The sequence below is a fragment of the Argentina anserina genome, chromosome 6 (genome assembly GCF_933775445.1).
Source record: "Argentina anserina chromosome 6, drPotAnse1.1, whole genome shotgun sequence".
NCBI lineage: Eukaryota > Viridiplantae > Streptophyta > Magnoliopsida > Rosales > Rosaceae > Argentina > Argentina anserina.
In genome coordinates, this window is record NC_065877.1 from 7,282,638 (window position 1) to 7,305,334 (window position 22,697).

General features: G+C 37.9%; 2 protein-coding genes and 2 long non-coding RNA genes across 7 annotated transcripts; all 4 read left to right on the forward strand.

Annotated features, from left to right (window-relative positions):
- The first annotated feature begins 3,139 nt into the window (after positions 1-3,139).
- Positions 3,140-5,616, forward strand: LOC126798196 (uncharacterized). 3 transcript variants are annotated; one of them, XR_007672496.1, is made up of 6 exons: positions 3,140-3,317; positions 3,725-3,805; positions 3,878-4,002; positions 4,373-4,455; positions 4,677-4,782; positions 4,891-5,616. It is a non-coding gene; the product is annotated as an uncharacterized LOC126798196 (long non-coding RNA). The 3 variants fall into 3 exon arrangements; XR_007672495.1 differs by having other exon boundaries at positions 4,677-5,352; positions 5,596-5,614; XR_007672494.1 differs by having other exon boundaries at positions 4,677-5,616.
- A 12-nt stretch (positions 5,617-5,628) lies between these two features.
- LOC126798197 (uncharacterized) lies at positions 5,629-7,185 on the forward strand. The gene is made up of 4 exons (XR_007672497.1): positions 5,629-5,715; positions 5,842-5,898; positions 6,391-6,480; positions 6,580-7,185. It is a non-coding gene; the product is annotated as an uncharacterized LOC126798197 (long non-coding RNA).
- Positions 7,186-9,736: 2,551 nt separating this feature from the next.
- Positions 9,737-11,967, forward strand: LOC126799820 (probable WRKY transcription factor 49). The gene is made up of 3 exons (XM_050527076.1): positions 9,737-10,157; positions 10,289-10,432; positions 11,317-11,967. The coding sequence occupies exons 1-3, from the start codon at positions 9,901-9,903 to the stop codon at positions 11,789-11,791; spliced, it is 876 nt and encodes a 291-aa protein (XP_050383033.1). The 5' UTR covers positions 9,737-9,900; the 3' UTR covers positions 11,792-11,967.
- Positions 11,968-13,782: 1,815 nt separating this feature from the next.
- On the forward strand, positions 13,783-18,402 carry LOC126796670 (ATP-dependent zinc metalloprotease FTSH 10, mitochondrial-like). Of its 2 annotated transcripts, none has more exons than XM_050523403.1 (8): positions 13,783-13,965; positions 14,073-14,310; positions 14,427-14,498; positions 14,605-14,732; positions 15,315-15,791; positions 15,910-16,677; positions 16,913-17,140; positions 17,790-18,402. In XM_050523403.1, the coding sequence occupies exons 1-8, from the start codon at positions 13,906-13,908 to the stop codon at positions 18,270-18,272; spliced, it is 2,454 nt and encodes an 817-aa protein (XP_050379360.1). In that variant the 5' UTR covers positions 13,783-13,905; the 3' UTR covers positions 18,273-18,402. The 2 variants fall into 2 exon arrangements, with proteins under 2 accessions (XP_050379360.1, XP_050379361.1); XM_050523404.1 differs by having other exon boundaries at positions 14,608-14,732.
- The last annotated feature ends 4,295 nt before the right edge of the window (positions 18,403-22,697 follow it).

Consider the following 22,697-nt stretch of genomic DNA (forward strand, 5'->3'; position numbering starts at 1 on the left):
AATAGGTGTAACGGGATTGTAAACACAAACCCGATAAGATTTGTAGCTCGTATGAGTAACAACAATATAACTCGTGTATAAATACAAAAGAAAAATACTAAAAACATTTAATTATAAATGTACTCATGAGTCATTGGACGACCCATCTGGTTGTCCAATAATATCTGAAAATATAAGTGCTCATGAGAAATTGGGCAACCCATCTGTTTACCCAAATACATTTATAATACGGGTACTTATGAGCGCCAAGTACTCATCTGTTACCCCTCATGAAGTACGCCGCCAGACATTGGGCAACCAATTGCTACCCAATATCCAAAAATATGGGTACTCATAAGCCGGTAATCCATCGGTTACCTCTCATGCCAGTACACCGGCAGACAGACTAGAGCTCTAACTATATCGTAACTTTCGCCCGGCCAAGGCTATGTTATGACATGCCAACACGTCTGAAGACTGGTCCGAAGACAGAAAACACGTCCGAAGACATAAAATGTTTTAACAAAACTCAATGCTAAAACCACGTACAATAACAATTCACCCATGTTATTGTACTACAACAAGCGACTCTTACTCGAATAAAATAAATATAATTGTCACAGTATAATTCATTTGAAAATAAGAACGTAACAATATATAATATAACAACTCATATATATGTATCGTATTTACTATTTTATACACATACACAACCCACTATATTATATACATGTCATAGTTAGATCTTTTTAAGAAAACGTAAATATGAGTCACCACTAAGGGTAGGCTCGTCATAGTGAGATTTACTCACATTCACCATAATCCATAATCACAAAAACCTTTTCAAAATCATTTATTAAAATAGTGTTTTACTTACCCATGAACCGTAGACGATCAAATTCATGTAATTTAAACCAAAACATATTTTTAAAATAATTTTTATAAACTAGTGATGCAACGACTATGGTGACAACTAAAACTAAATTCAATAATTATATTACTACTTCGATCATGATGATCATTGTGAGGTTTACTCACCTTATTTCCTACGTGCCACTTCCACGACACTGAAAGTAATTTCCTCACTCATTTCGTCAGTCACCTAATAACATGATAAAATGATACGTAAAATATCAGGTGACGATTTTTAGTACAACTAAATGTTGTTCATAAAACATTGTTCACAAAACACTGCGCATGTTTACTGTTTTACTAAACACTATTCAAATGTACTGTTCAAATGTACTGTTCAATGAACACTGTTCAAATTACTGTTTATAAAACACTGTTCACATGCACTGTCTTACATAGTACTGTTTATAACCATTGTTCCGTGCTATTCATGAACACTGTTCATGTGGCGCCACTGTTCACCGGCCGCCACCACTGATCACCAAATTTTACCACCACAATCTAAATGACATTCCGAACAACATTCTAGTTCACAACAAACTCTAAATCAAAACTTAAATCGTCCAATTTCAGAATTTCTGAAAAATTCCAAATCAAGAACCCTATAATTGAAATTTCTTGGTTTGAGTTCTTACCTTTTGATTTAACTCAAAACTTTTGCATGGGTTGTTGACGATGTTGAGGGAAGGGGTTTGAGACCGGTGGTGAAGCCTAAACTCGTCGGAAATTGCCGGAAAATTGAAGAACACAACCGGGTCACCGACGGATATTCGGGTCGACTTCCGGGCTTCGATGTGTGAAAACCATCGTGCTACTCCACGATCCACCACCACAGGGAGGCGCGTAAGGAGGAGACGAGCTATCTGGGTCGCCCCGGTCGCCTGAAACCGTCGAAGTCGGCCGGAAAAATCGGGTCAGGTCGGCCAGGATCCGGGTGAGAAGGAAGGAATGAAATTTTAGAAAGGAAGAGGAAAAATGGGGTTATGACACATACTCAGATCGATCACAACTTTCTCTACTGTTGTTTCTATTCAGACTCAAGGTGGATGATCGAGAGATGATGAATTGTCATCTGAGTAGAGAAAACTTGAGTTTGAAGTCCCGTTGAGCAATCTGAGTAAAGTTCAACAAAGCTCCTATCCGACAGAGGCTTCAGGACTAAGAATGTACACAAAAGGATCTAGTTCGTTGCTGCTGATTTCGTAGTCATGTGCAGCCTCCATTCTTGCAGTGCCTCCGGCTATGCCTTACACTATCAAGCAGGGAAGGGCAATACCAATGTCATATCTAAACAGTCACAAAGACAGTAGTAGGTGGAGATATTATTATACATTGAAGTAAGGTGGTCTCCCATCTCTTGAAGTATTGGATATCATAAATTGCGCTGAGTTATCTAGTCTCCCTGTTGGGCTACAACACTGCACATCTCTTCAACGATTAAAAATACGGAGCTGCCCGAAGATAAAGTTCATTCCAATTCCATCAGAGGGCCACCCATCTCTACGCGAACTGCGTGTCTATGACTGTCCTCTGATCTCCAGTTTACCTGATGGGCTACAATACTGCACATCTCTTGTGGAATTGTCCATAAAGAGGTGTGAAATGATAAAGTCCATTGCAATCCCATCACTTGCACCACTGTTGCTTAACCAGTGTTCTGAATTATCGATCCTACCGAGTGGACTAAGCTGCTGCACCTCTCTAACTGATTTGACCATAACAGAGTGCCCGAGGGTAACCTCCATTCCAATTGCAAGTCTCAGCACCACCCTCCGAGAATTGACAGTGAGTAATGTAGAGACTCTTCCTAATTTACTCTGTGGCTTCACATCCCTCCGTCGCTTGGAAATCCAGGGTTGTCAAAGTAGAGAAATTGTTCTTCAATTCCCTGTCTCTGTTGAGCAGTTGATGATACGAGATTGTCCTAATACAAGTTTAGAAAAGCTCACATCCCTTCGCTGCTTAATTATTAGAAACTGTTCCCAATTAAGGTGTCTTCCCAGTGGGTTAGCAGTGGCGTCCCCACATGTATTCACCCGTCTCAGGTCCTTGGCAATTGGTCGATTTTGGAGTCAGCTGGATTCATTCCCTGCTTTTCGGGTTCTACCACAACTTGAATCATTAACTGTCTACGGGTGGCCTAAGCTCAAGTCTCTGCCTGAACAAATTCAACACTTGACGACTTTGACCCACTTGTGGATAGCTGACTTTGAGGGAGTGGAGGCTTTTCCAGAGTTTTTGGGAAACCTTGCATATCAGGCGCTGCAAGAGTCTAAAGTATCTACCATCCGTCCAAACTATGCACAGGCTCACCAAATTAGAGGAGCTATGTATCCATGGCGACGAGTGTTCCCTTCTAAAAGAAAGATGCAGAGAGGAGAGCGGCGCAGAGTGGCCTAAGATTTCTCATATTCCACATATTTGGGGTTAGTAGCAACTCTCTTTTTTTCCCTTCTTTTTCTTTAGTATTGTGAAGTTGCATGCCCCTTTTTTTCGTGTGTTCTTACTTTTTATGTCTTGAAAGAATTAATAAATCAAACCCAATAATGCTTTGCCCCTTTCTTGTAATTCTCGACTTCTTCTCATCTTTGCTTCTTGTATAATCAATCAACTTAGTTGCTTTCAAAACACAAATTTAAAAAATCATAGGTGAGTGACTACTATGTATTTTCTCGAGTTATTTACACATTCATTGTTGTTGTAATACTATAAATCTAGACTCGACCCTGTCACTTGGTACAGCCACGAGTTTTGTTTCTGAAGCATCTCTAAAGAAATCAAAACTTGTATACTCTTATCCCTTTTTGGCGTGTCAATAACTTCTTTTTATTAGTTCCTTGAGACGGGGATGCATGGGCCCTTTCCTTTTACCAAGCATCAGATTGGACTTGCTCAAGGTTGCGCAATGATAACTGTAAGTTATGTGACATCTACTGAACTTGCCCTGTCTATTCCATACTAGCTAATAACTACATTGCATTTGCAGGGGCATCTGCAATTCTATAGCATATCTCTATCAGCAATGCAGGATTGGGGGAAATTGGAACAGGTTGTTTGATGATGCTCTTATGTTGTTGTTAAAAGTATTAAGAGGCACTCCAATTGCTACAGGTATAGAATCCTCACTCCATTCCTTACCTTACTTCACCTGTATAGGGTTGCAAACTTTTTGACTTAGCATTGATACTTTAATAACATTTTTATCGCTACACTCTTGTTTTGGATCACATCTGTTCATTGGAATATGCAGAGACACGTGTCTCTTTTGACTTCTAAGGTTACAATAAACTGTGCAAATCATTATTCCTACAAATCATAATAGTTCAGATAAACTGTGCAATTGCTTGCTGAGAACCTGATTCACTCTTCCAAATTTTTGTCCTGCATTTTTAAACTCTAAACAGAATAAACATGATTTTCATGTACGTGGTCCTTTTGTTTCTTTTTAAAAATGACCAACGTTCTCTTAATTTGTTTCTAGAGATAGGTGTTGACAAGGTTTTCTTCTGGTCATAACTCACTGGTGGAAGTTGCTGATCGCTTGAAGATTCTCTGTGAATAAAGGTAGGTTTTAAGTACACTTTATTGGTTCTGCAATTCTGCTGCAAAATTATTTAGTGAATTTAAGAACAGTAGATTGTTGTCACCCATTTCTAGCTAAACTTGTTGGAACCACAACAGAGCATGATTTAGCTTTGTCTTGCATGTTACTATTACAACAGATGAGTAGTAAGCGAAACGGGTTATTAAGTTGAAGTCACTTTCTCTTAATTACTCCTGTGCAGGAATGATTAAGCAAAACATGATCGGCCATGATAGATTCAGTAATGGCCGAGTTTGGAGTTTGGGGCATTTTGATACACACTTTATTTAGTACGCTGATTCCCAAAGGTAATAGTAATCTTACATTAATTTTAGATGCATAAAATTAAGGATTCTGGTAAACAATATATATGACATTCCCCACTACAACTTATGACGCGAAATAAATGCAATTAGTGAGGAAATCCAGGACCTGATGACTCTTCCTTAGTGCCAAGCCAAGCAGCAAAACCTTTTGGTTTGTGTCTTAGCTCAAATTGTTGAATGTAGATTTTTTTTTATGGATCGCAGCATCAAATAAACTGGTCCTTGTTTTTCAGCAAGACTATGGGACAACATTTTTCACCATGTTGGTACTGTGGACTTGAAACGTAGAGCATTTGGCCAGTTGAATCTACTGTACTACTACACAGCCACTTTTATCATTCTACTATGTGTCTAGCGCTTGGATTTTCTTAGGTTGAAGGAAGATGACATTATGGTTTTAAAGAGTCACTAAAGTTGGCTTTTGGAGAGATATTGAAAGCTGGTTGGAAACAGACTGCGATGCTTGTTCATCATTATATTCCGGTCCTTATCTCTGAGGTTGACAGTTCTGAGTTTATGGGAGACTTGTTTGTTAGCCATTCTCCAAAGGTGGTAACTGAGCTGCATATGTTTTTGCAGATTGTTTGGTTTGTCTGAAATCAAAAGTTATGCACTTCTTAAAGTTTCCCGTTCATTATTCCTTTTTGCATTATGTAAGCAAGTTGAAGTTTTACGAATTTTTGCATATACAACACGCTAAAGCTTAAACCTCTCATAAGAAAAGAGAATAATTGTAATAGTCCTTCTTCAACCACCAGCATTGAATATATACATCACATCCTCGTTCTTTTGCAGCAAGACGATCAATTTATTCACTATCTTTATTCTGCAGGGTGTTGATCTGTATGTCGGTGTTTGGGAGTTTTATTCAATAGGAGAAACAACAGTTATGCAACAGGTGCAAACTGAGTCCAGGTACTTTATTTCCCTTTCTTCTGTACATTTATATATTAGCTATTTGAATATAAGCAGAAAACTTGCTTGCCAATAAGCTTGAGTTCATATTCATTCTCAAATGGTTGGACTGATACTTGTGGACAGATGAAGAAGGTGGTCACTGTTGCCATGAAGGTAATAAAAGGCAATCAGTTGATACAGGTAAAGATTCCTCTGTTTATACTTGATTAAAGCTCTAAATATTACTTGTCATGTCATCAAACACTTCAACATATCACATAGGAAATGTAGGATAAGAATTTTTAGAGTACAGTACTCTGCTTCTCCATCCATTGCCAATTGATCAAAGATAAGTATTTAGTAATATATAACGAAGTGCATTGGTATGATGTAGGGAAAAGTGGAGAATAGTACTGGGAATGTGTGTCAGTTTACCAGTACTTCTGTATGACCAAATTGACTTGGAATTGATGGTCTTTGAAAATCTTTTTAGCTAATACACTATTCAAGTGATTTCCTGCTTTAAATTATGTTAAAAACAGTGGAAATAATTACAAAATGGTGGAGGTAATGTTATTGGATTTAGTTGAATTATTGAAATTGCTGTAGAGGATCGGATGTCTGGAATTCTGCTATAGATGAGAAGCGAAGCAGGTCGTTAAGCTGAAGTGCCATGGTCTTATTTATGTACAGGAAGTAGATATTGGTCATGAGATATTCAGTAAATTGTGGTGGTTTCAAAGAATTGAGGTGCAATATCTTTGGATATCATGATTTTCAGAGGTATGTATAAGTTAATTGTAGTTCTAGTTTTCATACTGCTGATGAGATTCGATCATATTAAGCTATCGTGCTGAAAACGAGATGCTTTCGTTATGGCAGGCTGATGAGATCCAGTTTGCTATATAAATATCTGCAATATGAGTCTAAATTATCCTTGCTGGTGAAATGGCATACTCAGATCGATCTCAAGTTTCTTTACTATTGTTTCTATTCGGACTAATGCAAAGGTGGATGATTGAGAGACAATGAATTGTTATCTGACTAGAGAAAACTGGAGTTTGAAGTCCCATCGAGCAATCGAGTATAGTTCAACAAAGCTCCTACCGACAGAGGCTTCAGGACTAAGAAGGTACACAAGAGGATCTAGTTCGTTGCTGCTGATTCTATAGTCATGTGCAGCTTCCATTCTTGCAGTGCCTCCGGCTATGCCTTACACAATCAAGCAGGGAAGGGCAATAGCAAAGTTAATATCTAATTAAAGTCACAAATAGGTAGGAGTTATTATTATGTTAAGAGTATATTCGCGTGACTCGATGTCTCAATATGTTACATGTAAGCCTTCAACAATTTTAATGTTTCATATACTCTCAACACGCTAGATCGCTAATATGTGGACTGTGGATGTGATTCATACGCGTACCAAACACATGAAAGAAGTGAGCCAGTGCTATGCCGAAATCGGCGAAATTTTAAACATTTATATTGTTAACATATCTTTCTTTTGGCACGTCTTGATAATAATCCAACAAGATTTTTGACAATGAATGAAAGATCTATATCATGAGCCTTGAATACAACTTTGATCGAATAGAGAGGTCTAAAGCATTGCAATATAGCAAAGACGAATCACAAGTTTCTTGATAATCCATGTGTGTTGGTTCTCACAGAAAGACCACCATTGCAGGTAGAGAAATTGTTTTTGACTTCCCTGTGGGGGAAGCTGGCCTACTCCACCCCGACGATTAGGACATGTCCCCTGTTTCTTTAGGACCCCCTACCCCTCTACGTAGCTTCTTCTCTTGTCTCAACCCGAAACCGGTTTAGTTACAACGTCGCTGGCTTCTCCGATCTAACGTCGACAGCTCCAACCGCCCCATTTCACTCGTGAACCCCGACACCGGTGGGGTCCCTCACCCTCACACGTGTCGGGGTTGACTTTTGCAAACCACGTCTTAACCAAAGATTTCGTCGTCTCTCCTACTCGCTCGCTAAACGACGCCGCTGCATCTCTTTCCGATTGTCTGACAGTCAACGGCTCCGTTTGTTTGGACGTGGCGGTGGGTAGGGTCGGAGTAGACCGCCGTGCCCGTTAGAGGTTTAGTGGTTTTCTCTAGGGCTAGCTCGCAAAGTCAAAGCCGCATGCTTCCAAACGTAACCTGCCCTCCTTGTGAAGCAAACCCACTCGGGGCTCTGGTACTTGTGCTTCAAGATAAACTTGTGTAAAATACTTACAGCCCTCCATGGCCGTCGTGATGAAGGTTGAATAATGTTGTCTCTAGGGTTTTAAATTTCCGTTGTCTTTTTCCGGGACGACTTGTCGTGCATCCGTGACATAGACTTGTGGTTCATGTCAACGGACGTGGTAATTGTATGGTTTGCAACATTGTTCCAGCTTTAGTGACATGAAGGAAGAAGTGTTCGATGAATTGTCTGATAGACCGTGAGAAATAGCAAGCTAAGACGATCAGCATTACAGCGTTACTGATGGTAATTTGATATTGGCGTGTGATAACAATTATCGGATTGAGTATGTAGTTATGATTTCGTGTTGCATTTTAGTGATTAATTTCTTAATTTGTCAGGAATCATGTGGTTACATCAGAAGATAATTAAAGGAATAAGCTGGCGTGGGTACATACTTCATCGTACTTATACTACATTGTCATTGAAAATGATGGTATGTTTTGGTGACTTCATTTCCTTATTAGAATGTATAGGCGAGATTGATAATTTCGTAACTTCATCTCCCGCAATTGATTAAGAGATCGCACTGATAATCAATCTTCATAATTGTAATGCTACTATATATAGCTTTCATATAATGACAAGAATAAATGTCCTTTCCTCTTCTATGGAAGATCTAGTTCTATGGATGGACCACTATGGTATAGTTGTTTTACTTGCTTAGGCAAATAGGCACTGAGTGTATACACCGCCAGCCTATATATGAACTGAAAAGGAATGTCACTGAAAATCTTAGTATGTTAGCGTAGTGATATGGGAACTATGCATTTACTTCTGGAATTAATTTTGGTTGGTGCCTTTGCTTCTTTTTAATAATAATTTTCGTAATTAGTTTCTTCTACGAGTATAAGTGTTGGACAATGCATGTAGGGTTTAATCTTTGCAATATTCTCGATCTAAATCTGCTCTAATACTTAATAGTCTCAGACTAGTATCTAATCTCCTCGGCAATCATTCATATATGAATCCCTTTATTACATTCAAGTAATGGAGTACGAAGATAGCTTTAGCTTTATTAAGAATCTTTATACATAACTTGTACTTAATATTTATACAACATCTGGTTAAGAAAATAGGTCTACTAAAAAAAGAACATGGAGTGTTTGATGAGTTGTTCTGCATAAACAAATTAAGAAGTTGATCATCAATATCCTTCATTTTTATTCTTTATTTTGTGAACAATAATGCCTAGATGAACATTTACGAAAAAAACCATAATATTAATTTGGATAATTGTTGAGCATGTAGCAATGCCACACCCCAAAGAGATGTAAATTCTGTAGTTCATATCTATGATCATTTTTCATATATAACTGCCAGGTTAAACGTTGTGCTGCATAATAGTTAAACAATTCAGAAAGGAACGATTATGAAGATCAACTCTTTGATATGTTTATCCAAAGATTGAGCAAGAGAACAACTCTTGTAAACAAATAAAAAGGGTATAGTTTTATTGATCATTCTTTAGTGGTTGACTTATGCTACTCTGGTTAAAGTGGGTCAGGTATAGCTTTGGTCCACTTAGTACCCTCTACCTCCTCAAAACACAATATAACAAGACAAAGATACCCTTACATGAAATCGCAGAGAACACAGCAATTCATGTTAAACAATTTCGAGCTGTTCTTGAATTTGAATGAAGTTTTTACCTTGGCATAAAATGCAAACTAGACAAAAGCATATATAGTACCCCATAGTGTTCGGTATACCATATATCTTACTGTTTTACGGGAATAGAATTCTTAGTTTAATGTCAAAGTAGGGTTAGAAATCCACACACAGCTCTCCCTTTCCTCCTCTTGCTTTAAAAGTCAAGAGGCAAACACGTAGAGGTGACAACTTCCTCTTCATCTGCTCCACTTTTTCCATTTCTTCCTCTATTAAGAATCGTCGTTCTCTTCCTATCCAACTCATTTCCTCGAAGCCTAGCTTTTTCTTCTTCTTCTACAAGCATTAATGGAGGAAGCAATGAGTACTAATTGGCCTGTTGGTTTTGAAGAGGAGCTTGTGAGAGAGCTTTTGGACAATGAGTCTCCGTTCTTAGTGCTACCAGAGGAGGCTGTAGAGTATCCGCAAATGAGTGTTTCGAACAAAGAGGGGCTTAACCGGTTCCTGCAGAACGTCTATTCTGGACCAACAATCCATGATATCGAGGCTGCTTTGTCTATCACAACTGGGATAACAGTCCAACCCCAAGAACTCTCACAAGCCAGGTTGGTAATTTGCATTTCTGATAGTGATATATAGCCTTTTCTGGAAAAGTATTGAAGTAGTTTAGTTAGGTTCTGAATAGAAAACTAGATGAATGTTCATTATATGATATGTATCTTGTTTTTAAGTGCAGACTTTCGATATTAGAGAGGGGTTTGAGTAAGGTTGAGCACAAGTATACTCTGAAGATCAAAAGCTGTGACTCTGGAATGGCTGATGATGGATATAAATGGAGGAAGTATGGACAGAAATCCATCAAGAATAGCCCAAATCCAAGGTAAACTTGCAACTTTTACCAGCTAGTTAGCTCCTCACTTACCCTATTGCTTCATTTGTTTGAACTTTGAACTTAACTAGAGGTTGTGTTATATAACTCTAAACATATTCATGGAGTAAAGGCTTTAAGTTGAAAGTGTAATACTCTTCCTCCAACTCCAAGACGCTCTCATTTTGAATAATTTGCTTATACTATGTGGAACCCTGTAAAATTTATTTTTGTGCATGCAAGAGAAAAAATTATACACATAAACTTGTTGTTCTTCTACTTTACAGTTCTCGTGACTTACCAGATGGAATGATATTTTCTTCATTTGTTTTGTTTATTTTAGAGTAGGGACCTAAACCATTGAACTTTGCATTGAAAGCCTAGAATCCTTAGCTAACCACTTCATTATCTTATGCTTCTACTACAACTATAATACCAATTAAGCATAGCCTCAAACAGTGCTCTCCTAAGCCAACCACCCTAGCCCTATTTATCTTTGCCAAGGACAGAGCTAGGATTTTCATGATGAGTTGGGCTGAAAAAAAAAAATTACAATAGTATATGGGCTATTTATAAAAATTTGAGATGAGTTAATATTAAAAATTTAACTTTTTACACTAAAATTTAGCTAGAAAGTCAAGCTTATTAGTCATTTGAATGTGTAACTACGTCATTGATCTTTCCTAAACCCCCAAAGAATATTGTCCTAGAATCTTAGCCTAAATAAGGTCCAGGTCTGAATACTAGGCCAGTAGGCCATACTATCAACCCTTACAAGCCATTAAACAAAAGCTTACAGTTGATAAATTCGTGCAATGATACAAGTATTTTCATTATTCAAACTTTTCACCTTTGCAATTTCTTACCAAGCTTTTGTTTTGGATATTTTTGCGTAGGAGTTACTACAGATGCACAAACCCCAGATGCAGTGCAAAGAAGCAAGTGGAGAGATCAAGTGAGGATCTGGACACACTCATCATCACCTATGAAGGACTCCACTTACACTTTGCATATCCATTGTTCAACTTAACCCAAGCCCCGAATCCACCAATGAAAAAGCCCAAGAAGAAAACCTCGGCGGCACAAACCGAAGACCACGAGCAAGAAACTCAAGAAACTCGGCGTAGCATTACTCCAGAACCGGAACCTGATCTGCAGCCGGGCACATTTGCCGACCAACCTCAAGAGTTTGTGGAAGAAGAGAGAGTGTCACAAGGGTTGCTTGAAGATGTGGTGCCATTTATGATTAGGAAACCTTCAAGTGCTTCTTCAAATTCTTCATGTTCCTCTTACCGTTCACCTCCAACATCCCCTTCTTCTCTGTCATGGCCTAGTTATTGTGATGTTGGGATCAATCATAGCATTGGATGATCGAATCCGAAAAAGTTAGTTGTTTAAGCTAAATTATCCTAGTGTTTCTATATACATGTGACATATACAATAATGATGTTCAATGTATGTAAAATTTCAATGTAGAATTGTCGTCAACATAGGATAAGATGAAGCTAGTTTTTCCCATATTATTAATATTTATTTTGATGTTGATGAGGTAATAATTTATCTATGTTCTTGTCAAACAAGTTTCATGTCAATCTTGACTAACCTTCTTACAATTATAAAGGAGTGCAATAATTACAGTACATTAGTATCGAAAATCAAGTTTTGTGACCGGGTGAGCAATTAACTTATAAGTAAGGATATATAAAGTCCAAAATTTAGAACTTATCACCTCAAGGGTTTTCTAGTGTTATAAGATTTGTTTTTTTTTTACGTGATGAATGATATTTTCCACTGGAGGTGCTAATCTGTTCCAATTCCTTTAACGAACAGTTGGAACCGAACCGGTTAAGAGGAGTTTAATCCGGTTCCTGAGAAAAATCTATGCACTTTTCACTAGAACCGAGCTATATGAATACTAAACGGTTTGGTTTGGTTCCTTAAATGAAATTCATCAGGAACCATTGGATCTGAAGTTTTATTCTTGGCCTTTAGATTTCTATGTTTAGGTGATGAATTATACTAGAATACTAAGCAGTTGCACTAGACTCAACTTCTTGTTCTCCTTGCAGACCTCGACTTCTCGTTCCATTCCCAATTTTTGGTCTTATGCCTCAGTGCCTCTGCGGCTCGCCGGCGAAAGCTACTTAATCATCATCGTCATCCCTTCTCGTTCTAGACCCAAACAACCTACATCATCATCTCCCAATTTCTGGTCCTGCGCCTCGACTTCTCAATTCTCAATTCGGAATGGACTTAGGCAGTTCAATTCTCAACCTACAACCTACATCATCATCTCTCTTCTTACATCGTCAGACACTTCCATTCTCATGTACAATTCAAATAGCTCTTCCTCTTCTTCTTTTTATTGGATTTGTGTTTCCTCTTTACGAATTTAGTAATTCACTTCTCAATCTATTAGTAATTTGCAGTACTGATTCACTTCTCTATCTTTTAACAGCAAGAACAATTAAATACAAGATTTAGTCTCTGATTGATCGATTATGGATTAATTTTGAGACAAGACTCCAGAAGTTTATTACCTCATACATACAAGTGATACAACCATTCAATTCAATTATTCTGCAACTTATTCATCAATTTTCACATATTCCATGCAGGCATTTAATGTCTAGATTAGAGAGGAACTCAAAAAACCGTTTAGGAACCGTTACGGTTCGGTTCTTAGTGGTCCGATTCCTTACAGTTCTTATATTCAAAAACAGAAAATTCGAACCGTTTAACTATTATGGTTCGGTTCACGGTTCACGGTTCCATTTATTTTTAATAGTTTTATAACCGTTTGCAACTCTATTTTCCACGTATGAAATTCCTACCAAACTAGCTATAAAGGCATAATCCTAGCCTTAAAACATTCAAAGTACATACTCTTAAGTTGAAACTATATTCATTCACAAATCACAGGAAATAAATTTGCCGACCACCTTTATTTATCTACTTTCTACCCACCTTTCTAAACTCATGTCATATATCTAATTACTTAATTATTATCTAAATATGAGTTGAAAAAAGACATATACATGAGTTTAGAAGGGTGAGCAGAATGTGAGCAAATAAAAAGTGATCGACAAATTTACTTCACAAACAACGGGTCATCAAGTGTTTCATAAGAAATTTGGATAATAAGAAAAATTGTTGATGATGCTCAATTGTACACGAGAACCAGGTGACCAAACTACTGTAACCAAAAAATATATGTCAAAAGTGACTAAACTAACCTTCTCGAAGCCCCTCCCGACAGTCCCATAATCAAGCCATAATCAAGGACTTGCACGTAATATCTCAACCAAAATCTCTTGGAGGGTTTTTCTCTCTTCTTCTCCGGTTCCTCTTCCTCACTCTGGTAACAACCCCGATTCTCTCTCTCAGAATCTCGCAGCTGAAAACCAACAAAACGGCGCCGTAACCTTTTAGGGTTTCAAAATAACCGCCGTCTATCTATCTATCTATCTATCTCTCTCTCCACGATGATTTTCTCCAGCGGCGGACGCCTCCTCTCTCGCTCGGCTGGTTCCGCAATCCAAAAGGTCAGCAACGCCTACCGAACTAATCGCCTCTCTATAGTTTTGATTAATCTCTTCAAATTTCTACCTTTTTTTAATTGATAAAGTTGATATATTTTTTCGCTGTGTAGAATGTGATTTCGGTTGGCTATAACGGAAGAGCTGCGATTCGGCACGAGCTGACGGCGCCGCTCGTCGGTAATGCTGGCATTTCCGGCGGGTTAGGGTTTTTCAGAGGTTTTTTAACTTATAATGGAGCTGGTGCTGTTAAGCAGCTCGTTTCGAATACCTACTTGTCCAATTTGAAATCGGTTCTTGCAAACCCTAGCGTCCGCCGCCTCTTCTCATCGGAAAGGCCGGGAAGGAAGAGTAAGACGTTTTCGTGCTCAAAATTTTAGATGAAAAGCTTTTCCCTCGTGTATTATGTGATCGATTGTTTGCGTAGTGTTTTTATGTTTGTGTTGTTGTTGATGATTGTTGTTTAGATTACGAGAATTATTATCCCAAAGATAATAAGAAAGTTCCGAAAGCGAGTGAACAGAAATCAGGGTCGAAAGGTGTGTGTTTTCTTCATGTTGTTTCAGTTTCAGTTATGTGTGTGGTGAGCAAGTGCTGAACATTACTTTACTCTGTCTTATAAGCTTTGAATTTCTGGTTTTTAAGGAGGTGGTGGTGAACAGGGGAGTTCACAGGGAGATTTTTCGAAGCAGATTCAAGATTTGACAGCTCCTTTATTGTTCATGGGATTTATTTTCATGTCGTTGTTGCTTACTCCACAGAAGAACAAGCAGGCAATCACTACTCTTTTGACTATTTGATTTACTAGTGTTGAATATATCGATTGGTTGCTTAAGATGAATGTGTTGGTGCGTAACAATTGTTGTTTTAACTCCATAGTAGCTGATTTTCGGCTTACTGTTGTTGACATTAGAGAAATGTTGTTGCATTGTACACAATGGCTCATGTGGAATTCTTTGTTGGGGCTTAAGAGTGATTTAGTGGTCTACGTACTTGACTGTTCTTATTCTGTAGCATTTGGGTTGAAAGGGAGGAATCAAAATACTAAGCTGAAATGTTATTTGTGCGTTAGTGCTTCTTAAGTTGCTGAGAGGAAGCTAACTTTATATCTATCATGTGGTGAACAAGTGATACGAACCTAGCCATTCACTACTACTAACCTGAAAAGCTGATTTGAGCATCATTTCAAGCTGTAGCATGTTTGTGATGAAGTTTTTTTTTACCTTGATGCTTTGCATTTCTCTCTGCAATCATGGAGCCATCAGCCTTCACTTATATTTTCATTCTCTATGGCTTATTTTTCTCCATATTATACACCTTATTTATTCTGTTAAGCATCATGGTATTTTTCTCAGATAAGTTTCCAAGAGTTTAAAAACAAGCTACTTGAACCTGGGTTGGTGGATCACATTGAAGTGGCAAATAAATCAGTTGCTAAAGTGTTTGTAAGGAGCTCCCCACACATTAAAGATGAAACTAGTGATGTATCTGTACAGGGACCTGCGAACAATTCTCCTTCCGGAGAAAATAAGAGCCAGTACAAGTTCTATTTTAACATCGGAAGTATTGACTCCTTTGAGGAAAAATTGGAGGAAGCCCAAGAAGCTATAGGGGTTGACCGTCATGATTTTGTGCCTGTAATTTATGTCGCACAAGTCAATTGGCTTGGAGAGGTGATGAAGTATGCTCCAACAGTGTTGCTTCTGGGAGCTCTTTGGTTCATGGGGAAAAATTTGCCTGGTATTGGTGGCACAGGTGGAAAAGGTGGGAGAGGAATATTCAACATAGGAAAAGCACAGATCACAAAAGTGGATAAGAATGCCAAAAATAAGGTTAAGTGTGCATTTCATGTACTTCTGTTCATCTTCACTTGATATCTTGTCATATTAATGAGGTGAAACTTAAATTCAGTCATGTATAATAACTATACCATGTTCCTTTCTGGTTCAGGTTTTCTTTAAAGATGTAGCTGGCTGTGATGAGGCTAAGCAAGAAATCATGGAGTTTGTGCACTTTCTCAAGAACCCAAAGAAGTATGAGGAATTGGGAGCAAAAATTCCAAAAGGCGCCCTTCTTGTTGGTCCTCCAGGGACTGGAAAAACTCTTATTGCAAAGGCAACTGCAGGTGAATCCGGGGTGCCATTTCTATCTATGGCTGGTTCGGATTTTATGGAAATGTTTGTTGGTGTCGGGCCATCTAGGGTTCGGAGTTTATTTCAAGAGGCTCTACAATGTGCACCCAGTATAATATTTATTGATGAGATTGATGCAATTGGCCGGGCAAGAGGCCGTGGAGGCTTTTCAGGTGGCAATGATGAGCGAGAAAGTACTCTCAATCAGTTGCTTGTTGAAATGGATGGATTTGGAACAACTTCTGGAATCGTTGTACTTGCTGGGACAAATAGGCCTGATATTCTGGATAAAGCACTCTTGAGGCCTGGTCGGTTTGACCGACAAATTACCATCGATAAACCAGACATTAAAGGTCGTAACCAGATCTTTCAGATATATCTGAAAAAGCTCAAACTGGATCGTGAACCATCCCATTACTCAGAGAGACTTGCTGCTCTGACTCCTGGATTTGCTGGAGCAGATATAGCAAATGTCTGCAATGAAGCTGCCTTAATTGCTGCAAGGAATGAGAGTGCAAAAATCACAATGCAACATTTTGAGGCAGCTATTGATCGGGTAATTGGCGGTCTTGAAAAGAAGAATAAGGTATCTACTGATGCTAAAATTTGCTGTTCTTAGCTTAGCTCCTTTATTTTTCATAAAGTAATAGCCAAGTATTGGAATAGTTTGGTATGGACCTGAAGAGTGAGATAATTTGATGGTATCATTAATTATAAGGTTGTACTGAACCACCCAAATGTTGTAGACAACTGTTTGAACACCACAGATTTCTATATACTTTCGTAAAGATATTGTAACATTTACCGGGTTCTTTATGTAGGTAATAAGCAAGCTGGAAAGACGGACTGTTGCTTACCATGAAGCTGGCCATGCTGTGGCTGGTTGGTTCTTGGAACATGCGGAACCTTTGCTCAAAGTAACTATTGTTCCACGTGGCACTGCTGCACTGGGGTTTGCTCAGTATGTTCCAAATGAAAATCTGCTTATGACCAAAGAACAGCTTTTTGATATGACATGCATGACCCTTGGTGGTCGAGCTTCTGAGCAGGTAAATTATTGTTTCTATTTTATCCAGAACGTTTTTAATCAGTGAGTATTAAAGAATGGCTCTTATTAAATGCTTTATTCTCAATACCCTGAGGGAGACTGAACTAATAGGGTGTAGCTTTAACTTTCAAGGTTATACATGCTTTAGCAATGTTTTATCTCAAATGTAAGTTTGATGACGGGAATTGAGATAGGTCGGTTTTAATTTGATAATGTTTCACCTTCGTACTAAGTATTATCAAACCATAAACTTCTTATATTGAATCAAATGTATATGATATCCTTTTTTTTTTGTGAAACAACTTTAGAACAGTTTGTGACTAAACTTTGCAATAAATTTATTCGTCATAAAAATGACCGAGCATATGTGTTGTAGAATAAATACATGAAGGGCCTCTTAATATCTCTCTGAACCAGGGGGCGAAAGCTCTCTCTTCTTGAACTTTGTGGACATATTTGTAATCTTCTTATGATAATATGAATAGAAAAATGCCTGAAATCTTTATGATCTACATGTTTGGTTTGCTAGGTCTGCATAGTCAGCCCCATACTTAGTAGCTGTAGTATGCGCTCATTGTAGCTTGAAATAAACCATAGAGATGGATCTCGAAAATTGCAGAATGTGCTTCTAACTTTTACTCTTGGCATAGGTTATGTTGGGGAAGATATCAACTGGAGCGCAGAATGACTTGGAGAAAGTGACCAAAATGACATATGCCCAAGTTGCAGTATATGGCTTCAGCGACAAAGTGGGGCTTCTTTCTTTTCCTCAAAATAATGAATTTGAGATGATGAAGCCTTACAGTAACAAGACTGGTGCAATCATCGACAGTGAAGTTAGAGAATGGGTATCCAAAGCGTATACCCGCACTGTTGAGCTGATAGAGGAGCACAAGGAGCATGTAGGACGGGTTGCAGAGCTGCTGCTGGAAAAAGAGGTCCTACACCAAGAAGACTTGATTACAGTTTTGGGAGAGCGCCCATGGAAAACGGAGGAGCCCACGAATTATGATAGGTTTAAGCAAGGGTTCCAAGAAGAAGAGAAGGAGGCTAAAGAGACGAAGACTGAGGGTAAGATTGTGAACAATGATGGTCCTTCACCACCTCTTCAACCAGATACCGTGCCTGCTTAGTGATTGATTCCTTACGGAGTATGGTTATGTTCATACGAAAAGAAGTTATGTACCTTCAAAGGCTGCCTCTTTATTCTAACCAGTTGTAGAAGTCTTGTATATATGCAAAGGTGTCGTTTATTTATGGTTCCATCTATTCGTTCTTGTTTTCGAAATTAGAAGGTTCAACACGGTTGGCTCCTAGAAATATTTTTCGGAGAGTTCATCGGGAAACATTTCTTTGGTGTTTGCTGTTCGAATTGCTTATGAAATCTTCGCAAAGGTAATGCCCCGTGTTGCAGTTCTTTAAACACGTACATCTTTTTGTATAAATCAAAAATCTAGCTAGGGTAATATTGCATGTTCATTCAAGATTTTCAAATAAAAAGCAGTTGAAGTTCAAATCTAGGGATCACATAATCATATTCTAGATTCGACTCAGCCTGAAGCTAGCTTGCAGTTCATGACGGATTATCACCTTCAGTCCTGTCGAACCTTGAGCAGTATCCATATTTGACAGTGGTTTTGGGTCCCTGCCTTGAAATTACGGACATAGCTGGGCGGCTAAGTAAGCTCTAGGTCTCGACTTGGGATACAAGGTATGCTTATATTACAAGAAGGAAATGAATGATAGGAATAGCAGAGCGACTGTGTCATTCGATCCTGGACAAGTGATGGACGGTGGTACCATATTTTGTCTTTCTCGTTTAAATTTTGGGAAAGAAGCTGGGAGCAATCATTTTCAAGCATCTCTTGTGAAGTGAAATGGTGATTGATTCTGACTATAGGGCTTTGTTGCTTTCCCATCCTTCTCGATCTTTATTTTAGTGGGTTTTCCGACCAATGCTGCCCACTCGCTCATTCACAGAAAATTCACATGGGACTAGGAGAGAGACTCAGTCTCCTCCTTTACATGTAGGTCGATTGTGATCGATGAATTGAGCTAGCTCATTAAAATTGCACACAGCTGGTTATACTGTTTTGCTAAAGTGATAGAGTATCGTGCTAAGGACCTGAACCGCTGATTCTTCATAGGCCGATCCACCTATGTACCTTTCAGCTCAAGTAAAAGAAAATTTGAGTTAATTTAGTGGTAAACTGCTGGTAATCGATCAAAATAAGCGGCGCACCTTGTTGTACAAGCACTCTTCAGGCTTTTACTATCTACAACAGTCAAGACTACAAACAAACGAGTGAAACGACTACCGACCCTTTACTGATTTCACTCTCTTAACCCTAGACCTGATAGGGTTTTGAGACTGGCTGCGAACTCAATTCTATGCTGAATCAGATTCTGTATTTCTGTTGTTGATCGATCCCGTAATTATTAAACTCTATGCTTTAGTTTTTAATCAGCTAGCAGCACTCAGAATGATCGACAATATCAGTAAATACCAGTGATCGATCTACACTGATCAGCTAAACTTTCAAAGAAAATGACAAGGAAGTTGAGCGTCAGTACTAGAACTGGCATTTAGCTTATTCATAGTACTTATGAGTTGGATACATGGAACTCCATCTAATCAATGTACTGTATGCATGCATGATGCATTATAGCTGTAGTGAAATACTGGATACTTCGGAATGATTGGAATCAATTGATTTGGTACCTAGTAACCTAGAGAATCATAAATCGACAAACAAGTCTCACTTTTGGCCTAAAAATTGAAAACGTATTGTCAAAATCCCAACACTAATGTATGGCCTCCTTGTTGGAAAGCAAACAAGTCTAGTAGCTGGTACAGATCATCCCAAGTCATTACTGATAAAATTTTGTGGGGGCTTAACTATTACATGTTGAAAGACTTACACTTTCGGGAAAAAAAGTAGGGCATCTGATTCTTCAGAAGAGGTTTAGATATGGTCGAGCTTATCTTCCGAGTACTGGCAAACATGTGTAGTACGTAGTAGTGGTCGTACTGATCATCACCACTCGATCAGTACTAATAATTTGTGGGATCAAATTAAAATTATACATCTTTAGGAAATCATAGGGGTGTTAATCATTTTTCAAAATAAGTCTTATGGAGAATCCAATTAAACTTACGTACATGTATACTTTCAACAAATTTCTCTATATATATTCTATTACCACCACAACTTAACTAGCCAGTTGTTCTCCTCCAGACAATTGAGATTTTCCGTAATGAGATGGAGAATTACTGTATAATGTGGATATGCTCGTGATTTAGATAATGATATGCATGTTCGATATTTTCCAACCATATTAACAGATCAATATATGCGGGTTGAGATGTGTTTGATCACATCAACATATATAATGGCGATTGAGTAGCTGCCAAAATATGCTGGTCCAGTGACTCCAATCTGCGGTATTATTTTAGATCTGCGACACATATAAACAGTCCTATATTTAACGCATTATTAGAGATTAAGATTAAATGCATGGTCGGGATCATCTTTAGTTGTTGTGTATTATCTTGTAGAAGCACATTATGGTTTTGATGACATGCACAAAATAATTAGCAGTTGCACAAAAGAAACACATATGTACACACACAAATATATATATATATATAGAAAATCTCAGCTGCAGACGTCTGTACGGTTTTTCCGTCCGGATTTCCGTCGTTTCTCTATGATCTGACATCGGCGCGCCGTTTCTTCTCGCCGGAGTGACACCACACATTCCTAGACGCTGCTCCGATGAAGAAGGCGAAAGAGATCGAGATCGAGATCGGAGGTCTTGCAGCAACCTCACTCAGAACTTCACCACCGATCATGGTGGACCTCCGATTTTGATCTTTTTCGCCTTCTTCTTCATCGGAGCAGCGTCTAGAAAGGCGTAGTATCATTCTGGCGAGAAAAAATGGCGTCGACGACGTTAAATCGAGGAGAAACGACGGAAATCCGGATGAAAAAATCGTCCGGACGTCCGCAGCCGAGAAGTGCTATATATATATAATTATGAAAACTATGACCTACCCACCCCAACTATCAAAGTTGGGCGAAGTACTTCTCTCGATCGATTATAATTGGTGGATTAATTATATATTTAATTGATCAAAGTTATATGTTTAATTAATCATAGAAAGAACCCTTCCATTTGATACTGTATAACTAATTATAACTTATAAGGTATCAATTTTTGTGTAAGCTTTGTTGCATCACTTGCACGAAGTATTTCTTGATGTACAATAGCCCAATCTTTTCTTCTGAGATATATAGAAAGCAATTCTATAACCATATTTAATTAACCAGGCAGGTGTATAAGGTTTTGAGGATTATATGAATCAAGATTTTCTAATTACAATAACTTCTTTCGAGCTAAAATTATTTTGTGTATCTAGAACACCGTATAACAATGTCATGTAATGTACCTAGTCAATCATATTACTTAATAATGTGGTAAACATGCACGCGATGAAAGGAGAAAACATTATTTAAATATGAGTAATTAATTAGAAACAAATACAATAAAAAATAAACCAATAACATTAAAGAAATACGTTACGAATATTATGTACCGGGTACATATAATAATTTTTTCCCTCGCTACTCTCATAATTGTGATTAAACTAATTTTTCCATTATCAATGATATGTGCTGTAAAATTAGTGAACAACTTGTCTAAGGCGTAATTGAACAGATTGTTATTTTTCTCTTATCCTATATATGTAATATCAAATTACAGAAACAGGTGTGCATAAAGTTGGATCGGATTACTAAGCTGTTGGCCAGTCCCTGTCATATTTATGCAGGCTTTGAAATAAGACAAGTGGTTTTAGCTAATTAAGAACAAAATAGGCACCTCAATCACACTCAACCCAGATTGTACTGTAATTATGCTGCACTTGCAATTGGCTAAATAATATGTTCATACCGATCATTTCTGTGTGAGCTGAATTCCTTGATCCATAATTAACTGATTTTCAATTTTCATAACTACTTAAATTAATAATATTCTGAACTTAATGGCACAAAACTTAATTGTATATCATCTTATTTATCTATAAATTAACTAGTACAGCTTGAAGCTTTTGACCACTTAAACCTTTTATTGTTCGATCTTTTACAGTTTGCTTCATCAACAATTTGTAATTAACCAAATGCTTAATTGATTATTTTCACTTGCTTTGGCTGTTTGGCAAAGCAAACTATTTCTCATCTAATTGATAACTAAGCAAATGCTAACTATCTCTCATCAGTACTCAGCACTAGAGTTCCCGGCATTATCTCACGCCCAAGTGTTCCACAATCGTAACACCTCTTTCTGTCCTTCATCTAATTATCTCACTCAATGAACACTTTTTATAGTTTCTCCAAATCTAACTCATGAAAAAGGTCCAATGAAGGTTGAAAGCTCGCAATGCTAATTTGCTAATAATTGATGAAAAATGAAAGAATCTAATATATATATATATATATATGTACTTGAATCGGAGGAGAGAAAAACTTGAATGGGAGAATATACCGAATCAATTC

What these genes read in the sequence shown, in the direction of transcription:
- LOC126799820 (XM_050527076.1), top strand. Translation starts at nt 9,901, where the DNA reads ATGGAGGAAGCAATGAGTACTAATTGGCCTGTTGGTTTTGAAGAGGAG. An exon ending in CAAGAACTCTCACAAGCCAG is followed by an intron (nt 10,158 to 10,288) that starts GTTGGTAATTTG and finishes TTTTAAGTGCAG; the next exon opens with ACTTTCGATATTAGAGAGGG. An exon ending in AAGAATAGCCCAAATCCAAG is followed by an intron (nt 10,433 to 11,316) that starts GTAAACTTGCAA and finishes ATTTTTGCGTAG; the next exon opens with GAGTTACTACAGATGCACAA.
- LOC126796670 (XM_050523403.1), top strand. Translation starts at nt 13,906, where the DNA reads ATGATTTTCTCCAGCGGCGGACGCCTCCTCTCTCGCTCGGCTGGTTCC. An exon ending in CTGGTTCCGCAATCCAAAAG is followed by an intron (nt 13,966 to 14,072) that starts GTCAGCAACGCC and finishes TTCGCTGTGTAG; the next exon opens with AATGTGATTTCGGTTGGCTA. An exon ending in ACAGAAATCAGGGTCGAAAG is followed by an intron (nt 14,499 to 14,604) that starts GTGTGTGTTTTC and finishes CTGGTTTTTAAG; the next exon opens with GAGGTGGTGGTGAACAGGGG.